General features: G+C 42.9%; 1 protein-coding gene across 3 annotated transcripts in view; it reads right to left on the bottom strand.

Moving 5' to 3' along the window:
- Positions 1-3,340: 3,340 nt before the first annotated feature.
- KCTD1 (potassium channel tetramerization domain containing 1) overlaps positions 3,341-14,054 on the bottom strand; it is a 68,574-nt gene continuing 57,860 nt past the window's right edge. For all 3 annotated transcript variants that reach the window (XM_042029410.1, XM_042029400.1, XM_042029420.1), the window contains exons 3-5: positions 9,827-9,971; positions 7,173-7,478; positions 3,341-4,310 (exon numbers count right to left, since the gene is read on the bottom strand). In XM_042029410.1, coding sequence (XP_041885344.1) covers positions 4,152-4,310; positions 7,173-7,478; positions 9,827-9,971 — 610 coding nt within the window. In that variant the 3' untranslated portion in view covers positions 3,341-4,151. The remainder of the gene's footprint in view (positions 4,311-7,172; positions 7,479-9,826; positions 9,972-14,054) is intronic.

The raw sequence follows: 14,054 nt of genomic DNA, 5'->3' as shown, positions 1-14,054 counted from the left end.
TGGTGGTGGCGATCCCTCCAGACCCTCAAGAAATAATAAACCACTCAAACTGAAGTCTGAGAGAAAGTAACTGGTCTACAGGCCCTAAGGATGTCTTGGTTTCATTTCCACTGTAAATAAACCTCAGGCAGCTTGAATGCCAACATACAAATACCAGTTGTCTGTAGAAATAATTCATAATATAGAATTCCGCAGTGAAGAAATGACAGATGGAAATAAATGTTTTTATTTCTCTGAAAAACTGACCATCGGTCAATAAAAATGCTTTTCTCGCCCCCCAAAATCCAACCCTTGCCCCCCAAGTCATGCAGTGGAAACATTAAAGAAAAATTCACTCAACAATCATTTGGGTGGCAGTAGAAACCCTGTAATTAGTACAGAAATCAATTTTAAAGGTTGCTGCAAAAAATTATGCTCATGAACAAAATGTTTCTCTTCAAATTGAAATCAGTGCCTGTTCAGCATAAAGGAAAATAATTGAATGGGTGGCTCAACTTTCATGTTTTCAGAGTTTACTAAGTTTTCCCCACTGGTTTTTGTTGTGCATTATAGCAGGCATCATAAAACAATCGTAAAATATGCCTCAACTCAACATGCTTGTGCCAGTCAAGCACTGAGATGATCAGCTTCCTTCTGTAGACATCTGGCAACGGAGAGGAAAAACATTCATTGGGCCAGACTGCCTGGCCAAATAAGTACCTGGAGACAGAATAAATTAGCAGCACCTATTCACCAGTACTGCTTTTGGAAAGAGAGATTAACCCAGTGACAAAGCAGGACTTCACTTTCTCCAGCACAGAGTAAATTAGCTCAGTCTTCAATTGGGCACTCAGTTTTAAGGTTCATCCAAGCATGCCAGGATCCATACTTACATTACGCAGCTGTTTGGTACATTAAGGAGGCAACAGGGGAAGAACTAAACCCTGGTTTGATGGTTATTTCAGAAATCCAGCATTTGCATTACCCAAACAAAAGGTGAGGACCAAGTTCCTCTGCCTGTGTCTCGCTGTGGGAAGGGGACTTGGTGCCATCTGCAATCTCTGCACGTCTGCAGGGGTTCTCCTGGCAGCTGCTTAACCAACTTGCTGAAGTACAGCGTTGGCAGCTACTGCTCACTGCAGCTCTGCCTCTTGCTATTTACAGCACCACTGATCACATGAAATGGAGTCAATGCTTTCTAATAAAAAATTAGATAAATTTAAAAGTCAAAATTACTAACCTCCAGCGACAAGATGACCGTAATCTGGTCCTTCTTGGTTCCCCCCAGTCCCGCCACTTTCCTGGAGATATTGCTCATTTGTTTGTTGATCAGTTTTTCAAAAGAACATTTAAAAAACACATGGTTATAAGCCTCAGTTGCAAACTGGACTAATCTCATTTGCTCTCTAAAAATCTACAGCTAGCTTATTCCTGCATACATTTTTCATCAGCCATCACTTTGAATATTCATGACCTCTTACTCCATGACCACATTTTAACTGCAGAGACATTTACATTCAGGGTCTCAGAGTGATTTTTGACTCCAAGAACAACAAAAGCAGGCTTGGTGGGAGGGTGACCAGCCAGTTGAGGATTTGGGAGGAGCACAGTGGTGTCTTCAATGTCACCGACTTGGAAGGTACATGCTGAGCAAGCAAAACCATTAGCAGAGCATAACCTGCTGGCTTTGGGAGCCACATGTTGGAAAGCACCAGTGGCAAAGCTCCTCACCCTCCACACCCAGCCTGTGCAGAGACTGCAGGCAGTGTGGGCCCTGCCAGCACTGGCGGGACACTTTTGGGGCTGCTGATGCTCCTGGCCAGGCAAACTTGGGCTGCCTGCTTGCCAAGCAGCAGGGAAAGGAGCTGCACCTCCACCCAGCTCCAGCCTGCACTGGAGCGTAAGCCCACATGCACAGATGGAGGCCAGCAGGGCAGGTCTGGATGTGGGAGTACCTTTGGGCAGAACAGAGCGTGTAGACACATCCCCGGGAACACTGCGGAGGCCCCAGAAAGTGCAGCTCCACCCGGATGCCCAGGGAGGATTTGTGCAGCAGTCTCTGAAGAATCCCATCACCTTGCACTGGCACCCACATACTCTCAAACCCATGGGGACTGGCATCTTTTTGGACATCACAACTTTCATCACTTCTGACGGTTTGAAGATCTGCTAAAAATATTTATTTCCCTGGGTTTTAGCTTTCCGACTTTCATGCAGACTAACAACCAAATTGTGGGCAGTAAGAGCAAGCATTTGTTTATTTTGTAAGAGGACTTCTTGCTGCTAATTGAAAACAAGCATTTTCAATGAGGCAGCTGTTTCAGTACTGTGAATAGACAGATCAGCATCACATTGAAGATCTAATAACCCGCTAATGAACCTCAATTTTTGGAGCCCCCTCCCTCACTCATTTTTATATTTCAGTAATTCCAAACCACTGATATGTGCTGCCAGTTATTTAATTATATCCTCTGACGTCTTTTAATACAATCCAGAAAAAATGTAACTTGCTTTGTTTAGTTATCAGACTATATTAAAAGCTTGTTACATGTATCTAACAGTTTCTTTTTTTCTTTTCTTAAATAAATAGCAAAGTGAATGGAATGCCAGCACCATTGTGTTCATAGAAATTTCCATACTAGGATGATCACACAGTCATATTCTGTAACAGTGCATAAAAAGACACCTTGGAGGAAAGGTGGTGGTTGCTGGTGCATCAACCTGTGAGCGGTCCGTGCATCGGCAGCGGGATGTGGTGCCTCTGCAAAATCTCACAGGCCTGGAGCCGGTGCCTGCTGAGGTGGCCTCAGTGTGACTCTGCAAGAGAGCAGCTCGCAGGACATCTAACGCAGGGCGCGGATTTCCTGCCTGCCACCAAGGGCCACACAGCCGGCGGGTAACCCAAGGGGCTGGCCATGTCTCTCTCTAGGCAGAAGAACAATGGCTTGAAACGAGGGAAATGAGCAACATGAAAACCAAACAGGCTGACTAATGCTCAGCAAGGCAGGGGCTTGGAGAGTCAAAGCTGCCAACTCCTTAATCAAGAGGGAATTATGCAAGTTACAGTGAAGGTTACAGAACCAGCTGTCATTTTTTGATGGGTTTCCCTGGGCTGAGCTGGTGTTATTTTCACATCTGACCAACAGCTTCTCTTCCAGCTGGGACAAAGCTTAAAAGGGACAGTGCTGAAGGAATAGCAGCTATATGCACCACACCAGAAGATCCCTCAACAGCCTCTGCTGCCTTTAACTCACTCCACTCTGTGCAGGCAGAGTGCCCCAGTGCTCTCTTTGCCCCTCCATACACTGGAGTGCAGTGCAATCCCACCTCTCTGCTTCTGTTAGCTTAAACCAGACCCTTGTTATTTTAAACAGGAGTTTATTGTATTTAATACATTATAAAATTTGAAAAAATTGTAGGAAAGCAGCAGATTCAAACCAGAGCATCTCTACCAAATATTAATTATTCTGGCCCCCTTTGAAAAACACAAAACAAAACAACAAAAAAACTCATTCAAAAGAAAAGTTAACCTTTCACATCTGTGAGGGCAGACAAAAAGTGTGCGACTTCTGTACAAACTACATTTAAAATTTCAGCTTTCCAATGCAATGGATGGTCGTCTCCTGAACACCTGCCCATCCACCTCTAAAAAAGACAGACATAAACCTCCATATGCAAATAAAATTGAGTCAAGGTGTGTACACATTAAAAAGTGGATGGCTGTTTGGCAGTGGAAAATGGGTGAAGAGTAGCCTATGAATCCCCCCCCTGGCAATGGCTTGTACACCGTTAAGTGGGCCCGGGAAGGGCCTAGGACACTTAATGGCCATCACAGCGCCAACCTCATCTACCACATTTTGTCATTGCATTTCCTACCCTTTGACATATACATACATATATATATGTACAGACATACATATACATACATATTTTTTTATGTGTGTGTGTGTTTTCTTTATACCTTGAGGTTACTATTATTCTCACTACTATTCCAAGTGTTCCCATATGAATTCAGGTGTGGTCTCTATATTTGATATAAATGTGTCTTTTATTCAATTTTAGTTCCAGGACTTGTTTGGAGTCCAAACTGCACATGAAATGTCCCCTTTTTTCTTTCCTCTTTTTTTTTCCTTTTTTTTTTTTTTTTTGTTGCATAAAGAAACATGTCCATTTTAGTCCAGAGGCTCTTGCTTTATTCGAATGACAGAGGGTGCACGAGATGTCCTTCTGAGTTCTCGTCTCAGTACGTATTCACTGAATTGGGAAGAGTCCACCCCACCTCCACATGAGCCAACAATCTCAAACCCTCTTTGCTGTAACCTCTCAAGTACCTGCAAAAAAGAGGAAACAAACGCCAATGTATAAGTAAATAAACAGATGATTTGCTGTCCAATGATAATAGCTGCTGTTTTCAAATGGATTCAGCCAGGGAAAAAAAAAAGTGGTTACATAGATTAACTGTACTAGATTGATTTCTGCTGACTATGGCCACTAAGCAGTGAAAAAGAAAAAAATGAAGAAAAATTTATTTTATTTTTTTAGTACTGCCAACAAATCCAGTCTTTCTCTGGCCACAGAAGCATTTCTAGAAAAACACGTTCTCTGCTTCATAGAATTTACAATACAAAAGGGCAAATACAGGATTGCCAACAGATGCTGAGGAAACACCTCAACTAAATGGTGACAATGTAGATAACACAGTCATAATTTCAGAAAACCTACCATGATATTTACTAGAGACTTAAAAACCAACTCTTTGTTACTTTTATCATCATCTTCATCTGTTCTGGGCTTCCTTTGCCTCACCTGTGAAGGAGACTCTTCCTGGGATTTACCAGGGTCAGCCTGACAGGCACCAGCCCCAAGGAAGGGGCTGATGCTCCTGGACCCCAGAGGATGTGGGACCCTCCATTCAGCATGACCAGACCTCACAAGGGTTGTGCTGGAATCAGGTCCCTACCAAAGCTTTCCCTGCTATTTCACCAGTTGTCAAATTGGCTTGCATGGGTGCTGGGACAACACTGGCAAGTAGCACAGCAGAAGGCTGCAAAGAACTAGGGTGGGAGGAGAAGTAAGCTGAGGTTTAAAAATGCTTCAAAGAAGACATGCCGTGTCTCTACATAAAATGCTTCAGGTTGGCAAATGTCTTTCCAAAGCTCCTGAGCATGGCTAATTGCACTTCAGACATATCAAAAAGGAAGGGGTAGGAAAAGAGACTTGGAAACAGCGATCAAAACACACGTGCAATTTTTGTTTACCCTGACCTTTAGCTTTTAACTATATGCCAAAATCCCCTGCCCCTGCCCAAATGTGTTGGTGCAACTTGCTGAAAAACAGAACAGGAGAACTTGGGTCCTGAGAAAAATGTGGTGGAGTCAGCTCTGGAAACGCTCAGCCCTGAACAAACCATTTGGTCTGTACGTCACTCTTCAGGTCTATGGGTAGTCCTTGTCCTGTCTCCCATTTTTGTTAGTACTGGGAGATGCTTATGTCTTCCTGTTATCAGTGTGGGATCATTACCACTCTTGAAGCCTGTACATATTTTGCCACTCTGACTCAGGTTTTTCACATCAGTAAACATGCTTTGTAATTCTTATTTATGCAACAAAAATGTAAGCATCAGAATAAGTGACAAAGTGCTGAAGGATGCAACTGCCTTGATAACTATCACATGATGTGGCTAAAGAACCGTCCTTGAAGCTCCTTTTCAGTTGTAATCTGACATCTAAGGCTGTCCTAAATTTGCATTAATCTCTATGACAAAACAATTTTGATGTTTCAGCATGAGAGTCAAGGCTGGTAAGGGACAATTGTCCAAGCATAACATGGGTTAGATAGGTCTAGATATGTCTGTCTAGACCCTTGTGTTAAGTGCTAGCACAAGTGAAGTGCCTGGCCAGCCTTCAGTGCATGCCCCAGTGCTCAGCTTGCTTCATCTGGAGAAAAAGAGGCTCAGGGGTGACCTACAACTACCTGAAAGGAGGCTGAAGCAAGGTGGGTGATGGGCTCTTCTACCAGGAAACCAGCGACAGGACAAGAGGAAATGGCTTCAAGATGCACCAGGGGATATTCAGGTTGGACATCAGAAAGAATTTCTTCACTATGAGGGTGGTTAAGCATTGGAATGGACTACCCAGGGCAATGGTGGAGTCAGCATCACTGGAAATGTTCAAGAAATGACTGGATGTGCACTTAGTGCTGTGGTTTAGTTGATGTGGCGGTGTCTGATCAGAGGCTGAACTCGGTGATCTTGGAGATCTTTTCCGGCCTTAATGACTCTGTGATTCTCTGCCTGGACAGTGGGACCTGGCAGATGAAGAGATGCCAAGCTCAGCTTGCTGTTCTGTGTAAGAATTCACTCATGAGTCTGCAGCATGTAGGAGGTGTGTTTAAACCAAACAGCATCAATTGTGCTATTGATGATTCCAGATGGCAAGTGCTGGCTATGCAGGATGTGCTAACTATGTGCAGGCAGGTATCTGAGGTTGGTTGCTTTTAACCAACAAAGGATAAAACATATAACACTAACACTGAAGTTTATTATAATTATTCCAGGAACTACCTGCATTTGTCTCCTGGATTTTTTCTTATCCATTTCATAACAGCTACTGATTTTAGACATTGCTACATTGAATCATGGAATACTTTGGGTTGAAAGGGACCTTTAAAGATCATCTAGTTCAACCCTCCTGCAGTGGGCAGGGACATCTTTCACTAAATCAGGCTGCTCAGAGCCCTGTCCCGCCTGACCCTTGAATATTCCATGGATGGGGCATCCACCACCTCTCTGGGCAACCTGTTCCAGTGTTTCACCACCCTCACTGAAAAATTTTCCTCCTTTTATCTAGTACAAATCTGCCCTATTTTCGTTTAAAATCATTACTCCTTGTCCTATCGATCGCAACAGGCCTCTACTATGCCCCAAAAAATTAGGAAAAAATATTAAAAGTGAAAGTGAAGGGTCTTCCCTGAGACCACAGAAAATTCTAACACTACTGTAGCTTGTTTGCAAAGAGATTTGGTGATACGTGAATTAAATGGAGAAAGACAACTTGACGCGCAGAAGTAAATCACTTGCTTAAAGCCTCCAGCTGATTCTGCTCACCAAAACGCTCCAGTGACATGGAAGAGGGGCAGCCCACTGGCACGTGGCCAGCAGCTCCCTTTCAAAAAATGCACATGTGACTTCCTACCTGAACTGAGTTGAGGTGACAGTATCCGTTCAGCGGAAATCGGATGACGTGTGTAGAGTCGTGGTTCCAGCCGGCGTTGACAGAGTTACACATCACATCACCGATCTCTGGGAACACTTCCTCTATCAATGACTTATCTCCACTCAGGGTAATCCTCTCGCCAAGATCTGGGGCAACTCGCACCACCAGGCACTCGCAGGACTTTGAGAAGCGGCCACTCTCCCGGTCCTGTTTCCACCGTTCCATCTCTCCTAGCATGGGCTGAAGCTGAAAATACTTTGCTTCTTCATATAACAAGCTGTAGTCCTGAAAGACACATACATTACTGTGCACAATTAAGAGAGGCATTGCTAATGTGGTGCTTAAGGTATATGGTTATTCAGGCCAACGCTGCTCTAGGTCTGGAACCCTTCAGACAGAGCTCCTAATTACTGTGTAGAAAGGTGTAATAAAATAACAGTACAAGCAAAAAATAACCATCAGCCACTTGAAACAGACTGAGTATAGCAGCAATTTTAAGAGTAGAGAAAGGCTATGCTTGCTCAATTCCCTGCTTGCTCAATTCTCTTCTGAAAAAAAACCCCCACTTTTCCCCATATTTTATCCCCACAGTGATGTCATATAATAATGATCTCATTGAACAGATGGAACAGAATTCAATCAGGATTCAGAAAATTCATCACTAGGATCCATTGCATCTTACAGCAATACTAGCAGGCATTGTAACAGGTATAAGAATGTAAATGAGGGAGCCTGCAATGGTTGTTAGTGTAAAATGATTCAGATATTTGCATAATGTTTGCACATATTAGTGCATTTTAAAAATTAAGTATTTTTTAATACTTCCCTATTTTGCCACTAGTATTGTTTACTACATCATCTCAAATGCCAGAGCACAGGGAATGCATTTCTAGGCATAGCCACTGCAGAAGTAATTTAGAACTGATGATGTGGAGTCTGCCTACTGCCATTTTTTAAATTTCAAAAAACATTAAAAAAAAATCTTGTTTTTCTAGGTGTAAGAGCATAAAACCATTTGGAAAATATTTATACAGAGAAAAGAGATACATGAGAATTAGGGAAGAGAGAGAAACAGAATGACAACAAGAGAAGCCTGCTAACAGTCAGTATGGTCCTGAATTTGAACTAGAAACCAAATACTTGATGAGGACACCTAAATCATGGTAAAAATACTGTTTACATTTCTTGTGTAACAAAAAAGTAATGTAATCTATGTATTTCTAAGAAACAAGAAACACTGTGCATTTTAATCACTGTTTTTTTGTACACCTTAAAGCATAACTGGGGAGGACACCCCTTTGAACATCACAGTTGGGTGAACTTGCCAGGAGTTACATTTTTAATTTCAGCACAGCTACAGTATATTTATGTGTTTAAAAGGCTCTACATATGTAATTTCTTAATATTGCATGAAAGGTGGCTTTTCCTTTTCCTGTATTTCTGATTACCTGCAGGACAAGTGCTGAGAGCAGCACAAAGCCATGCTAAGGCTTCAAAAGCAGGAAATGATGCTTATCTGCTAGCTCCAAACTCCCACATTATTCAGGGAGATCTACCCTTGTCACGTATGGAGCAGCAAGGATGTGTCTACCGCAGATGATTCAAAGGTTGCTGAAATAAAGCTCTCGAACAAAACCTCACAGCTATTATGCCCCAAGTGCCTGAAAAACTGTCTCAGCTACGAGAGGCAAAGGACTGCATACCAGTGTGAACTGCTCCATGGCTGCTCAAATGCTCCATGCCTGCCTCATCACCCATCACCTCTCCTGTTCAATCCCAGTTGCTGCATTTCCTGCAGTGAACCAGGTGCACTGACGCGTGATCATTAAGCACAGATAAGGATCTGTTCTGATTGCAGACACGACATATACACCCTCATACCTACTAGTGGATAAACACCACATGGATTCTGAAGCTCTGCCTCTGTAGGCTTTGTCTGACAGTGAACTACCACTAATTCAATTTGTTACTAAAAACTAAACTAAAAAAAAAAAAAAAAATAGCTCTTTATTAAAGACTAAAGACTAAAAATAGCTCTTTATTAGACTCTTTATTAAAGTTTGAATAATAAACATAGAACTGTTCATTCCTGACTTCTCCAAAACTCCAAAATTAAACTTGCAGCATGCATTCAAGAGTCTGAGGGAGAAAAGATTCTATGACTTAATGCCCAAATATTACTATGTGTGCAGTTTATTTTGTCAATATTGTGATTCACACACCATTTTCTGAATTTCAGTGTGGGAGTGGAAACAGGAGCTGCTGCAATCACTAGGGAAGCATAAAAACGGATGAGAGGACAAGTAATCAGCAAAGCTCATGAGCAGTGAGTTGCAGATGGTAACATCACTTCTGTTTCCATCAGTATCCTACACTATTTAATTTCCCTAGGTCAAACCTGGCAAGGTTGCTTCATTACTGCTATAGCCAGGAGGAGAAAGTTTAATATTGATGCCACTCTAGGAAAGGAAGACACCACTTTAGCAACCCCGTTCTTACTTTTGTCATGTACCTGCAATCAAACACCATACCCTGCAAGTCCCCATTCCCTGTCCAGGCCTCTGTTTTGACTACACATCAGATTTTTGCTTTATCAAGATACATGCAAAATTCCAAGTGCCTTGAAATCTCACCTTGAAATCATCAGGAATGAGGAGTTTTGATGTCCTTAAGAAATTCAAGATATATCTGAACATCTGCCCATCTCTGTCGATGAAATAATGCTGCTTGAGACTGTCGAGGACAATGGGCTCCGTGCCATCGAAAAGCCGGCCAATTCTGGAGAGGAAACAAGAGACAAGGAGCAGAGTCAGACCAAGCTCACCTCAAGAGCTGCTCAAATGGCCCAATGCTACAAAACCCTCCTGTGCAAACTTCACTGAAGCAGCTCTGTGGCTTTGTTCCATAAGAAAAGGGATGGTTTCAAACCACGGTGTAAGCCATATATTTTCCGGCATGGCTTCATTTACTTCCAAACAGCACAGCTGGGCAGGTAGAAGGGAAGAAGCCAGGGCAGCAGCCTCTCCCACCCACCTCACTGCCCTAATCTGTATCTCATAAGATGACAAATTCTCAATTATTTTGGACACATCTTTTGATAGTCCCCTTCAGCACACCCCATCCCTTCTAGATGCTCCTACACCCTGAACTGACTCATTCTGCTTTCCAGAGCAATGCATAGGGAACTTGATTTAGTTTGGATACTAAATCTGGGTACCTGACGAATAGTTTGGTTTGGTTCTTTGCTTGGTTTTCACTTGTTTTTTAAACCCAGGTCACTTTTTGGATACCATTTACTGCAACCAACACTAGGGCAGGCACAGCTGAGGTGAGGGCAGCACATTGAGGTAATATAAAGAGGGGGGTACAGAGTTGATAACATTGCAATGTGAGGTAATGCTTTAATGTAAAAGTTAAGTGCTTGTGGCAGGTATCAATCAGAACACTCAAATACTATAGAAAAATGTCTCAAGTTTTAGACACCACTCACTGACCACCAGAACCATGCAGCCACCTAGAGAGCCTCCCTCTGCTTGCCAACAAGTCTTGCAACATAAACCACTGGGCGCACATACATTTCTGGATGTGGGTCCCACAAACCAGCTTCAGTTAGAGCAATAGGAAGGGCTGAAAACTCCAAACAAAACTCTCAGAGTAACATGAAATAAATGTTTTGTTTCTGCACTGGGGCATTTGCAAAACACTCCTGAATCACAGGTGGTTTCCCAATAAAATGAGCAGGAGTGACTGGTAGGTCTGATTCTGTGTGCCTGTCCATATGTCTGTACATGCAGTGTGGAAGTACTTTTTGACAACAAACAGTCATGGCACACTATTTTTGCTTTGTTTTAAAAGAAGTGAATGAACAATGAACACCCACCACCAGCAATAAAAAAAAGCCACCAAATACTCAGAGGTGATCAGCCCTCCTGGCTGCATGAAGCACCCCAGGCTGAGAGATGCCCCATCTATTGGCCAGCAGAAAGGGAAGTCCAGAAGGGGTTCAAGAAGCAAAAGACAGAGGTGGCTCCCAGAGGGGGAGGCAGCAGGGCTTGCAGCAGGCTCTCAGGGAACTGCACAGGGGCAGGGTTCCAGGTGACCATACACTGTGTTGCATCAACAGCCAAATATCCTCCCTTTGAAAATGGCACAGGCAACCCAAATTGAGTTTGGAATGATGTCTGTGCCTGGAGCAGGTGTATATATGTATATATATAAGTTGTGAACAGAATACAAATCTCATCTATAGTTTCTCACCAGCTGGGAGGAGAGCAGGAAAGAAACAAAACTCCATTAACCCCAGCTGGCCATTTACAGTTCTGTAGTAAATGCCTGAATTAATTCAAGTTGCATGAAGTCTGTAGCATATAAGGAATTAAATGTATTTTACATCATGATCAGGTACAGAACTTTTTTTTTTCCAAGCCATCCCTTGAACTATTCAAGCTTTCTTCCTTGTCTCGGTTTTGGAGACAAAACTTCAGGAGGAAACACTCCAGAATAAGTGCCTCCTCCAAAGGGAAAAGGGCCTCCCCTTTTCCTCCACCAATAAGACAAGTGGGTCACAGCAGGTGAAAGTGGAAAAAAACCAAACAGTCTATTAACACCAAACAAAACAGGGTAAGACAGGATTAAAAAAACCCTCAAAATACAACAAATGCCCGGAGAGGGAACAGACACGCGGGCTCGGACCAGCTGGGGCCGCCCCGCAGGGTCCCCGGACCGGCGAGCAGGGAAGGGAGGCAGTGAGGCAAGAGCAAGGAAAGGGAAAAAAGAACAAGAAAACAACCCAACAGAACCTTTTCCCAGCTATCCGGAGCACAAAGGAAACCCAGAAAAGCAGCACAGCGCTCCTCCCGAGCCCTCCCGAGCCCAGAGCCCCTGGGCTGAGCCGTCCCACCGCCCCCTCGGGTCCGTGGCTCCGGCCCCGCCCCCGGGTCCATCCCAAAGGCGCAGCGTCCTTGGGCATCGAGCGGCCGGTTAAGGAATAAAGCGGCTTCATAACGTCCCCCCAGGACATTCCTCAAGGACTTGTTACTGCCTGCCCCGCTGCTCAAAATTTAAGCTGCCACAGCCCATATAATACAGGCTCCTGTTCACTTGGTGGATGAGCCACATTTTATGTCTAATATGGAAGTACTCAGCATTTAGAATTAATTTTCCCTTATACTCAAGCATGTCATCTTCAAATTTATCATGGAATTCACACACAAAACATGTATTTGGCCAAGTCAGTCATTACTGAAATGTATAATTGTAATTGGTTTCTGCAGCATTTTCCTAGTTCTAAATTACTTATATAATTACATATTTTAAACCTCTAGGCTTTTTGTCTCCATTTTATTAATTGTTTAGAGAAGAGCAAGATAGTATCAGAGGATGGAGCCTTCTGACAAAACCATAACGCTGAGAAGAGTGCTCAGCCACTGGGAGTGCTACCTGGGATCTGAAAGGCTTTGGGAATGGGCTGGAAGTGTTAACAGACGGCACTGCCTTCGTACTCTGCTGCCCTGCAGCAGCAGCAGCAGCAACAGCAGCAAAATCCCAGGAACTGCAAAGTCCCAATTCCTTCCTGACTGCCCCCAAGGATCACTTTGCAATACACAACTGCTCTTTCACATATTAAAACAACATTGGAAGGGTAGAACCCTGGCAGAGAGACTTCTGTAAACAAAATTAAAACTTTTTTCCTTTTCAGATGGAAAAAATTTTGATTCCAGCTTCCTTCATATGGCCTTCAGGGAAAAACTTAAGATTCTATGAAATCCAACTCTGGTGACACGGTCCTGCTCCTAATCTGCATTTGCTACACCCATCAGGAGAGGAGACTGGGCTATGCCAGGATCTGAGGAACAAGCAGCATCCTCACCTTTGCACTTTTGGGTTCCCGGGGGCACAGTGGGAAGCTCTCTCTCATGCCTCACTTGTCACCTCCTCTGTACAATACAACTTGATAACCATCCTCCCTGCCACCCATAGCTCTGCTGGCATTCCCACTTGGTCCTACACTGGGATTATGATGCTTAAGAGACACCAGTTTGGTGGCATAAGAAGGGACTGGTAAGTCAATATAATTCACTTCCCAAGAAAACCTGAAAGATGTTTATCCTTGTCTCCTCCTTGACAATGTTGGCTGATGATTGGCAAAGATACCTTTTTTTTTAAAATGACAAATACATAAGAGCTGAATGGAGTTTCGAAACAGGAAAGCGCTTTGAAGGAGGCTTGTAAAATAAGATGATAATTATATGCAGAATTAGCCAAATACCAAGGGTAAAGGATAAGAAACTGTAGTCCATTTACAAGAAAATGTGCTTCTGAAATATTTAATTAAAACTAACAGGCTGGAATTTTCCATATATCAGGAAAATTAATGTCCCATGGGTTGAAAGTGCGACCTCCAATGGGTAATAATTAATGTCTGTGGCTTTAAGTATCATATTCCACTGTCAGAAATCGAATGCTTTGAGGGCTGAAAATATAACCAGCGGAAAACCCTGCTTCCATCAGAGAACTTGGTTTTACTTTAAGGACACAAACCAGGTATAGCTACAAGCTCTTGTTTACTGGAGAGCAAACAAGAGGGAATGGAAAAGATCATTGTTTTAAATCCATAAAATACTATAGGGATGGATCTTTCTTCCCACAGATCAGCATTCCCATAACAGTATTTCTAGACCAAAAAGCTAGCACAGGAAGACGACACTGTTTGCAGGATTTCTCAAATTCTTCAGAAAAAAGTCCTGCTTGTGAAGTATAAAAATATACTCAATCTGCAGCAAAACTGTATATATAGTCTGTTTATAACCTTGCTCTTACAATATAAATATTTATATATATTGTTATTATACACATAAAGAG

Source organism: Corvus kubaryi, unplaced genomic scaffold (genome assembly GCF_017639235.1).
Source record: "Corvus kubaryi isolate FWS band 111438036 unplaced genomic scaffold, C.kubaryi_AGA036_p1.0 132, whole genome shotgun sequence".
Classification (NCBI taxonomy): Eukaryota; Metazoa; Chordata; class Aves; order Passeriformes; family Corvidae; genus Corvus; species Corvus kubaryi.
Note: the sequence above shows the minus strand (reverse complement) of the source record. Positions and strands in the feature narration are given on the sequence as shown.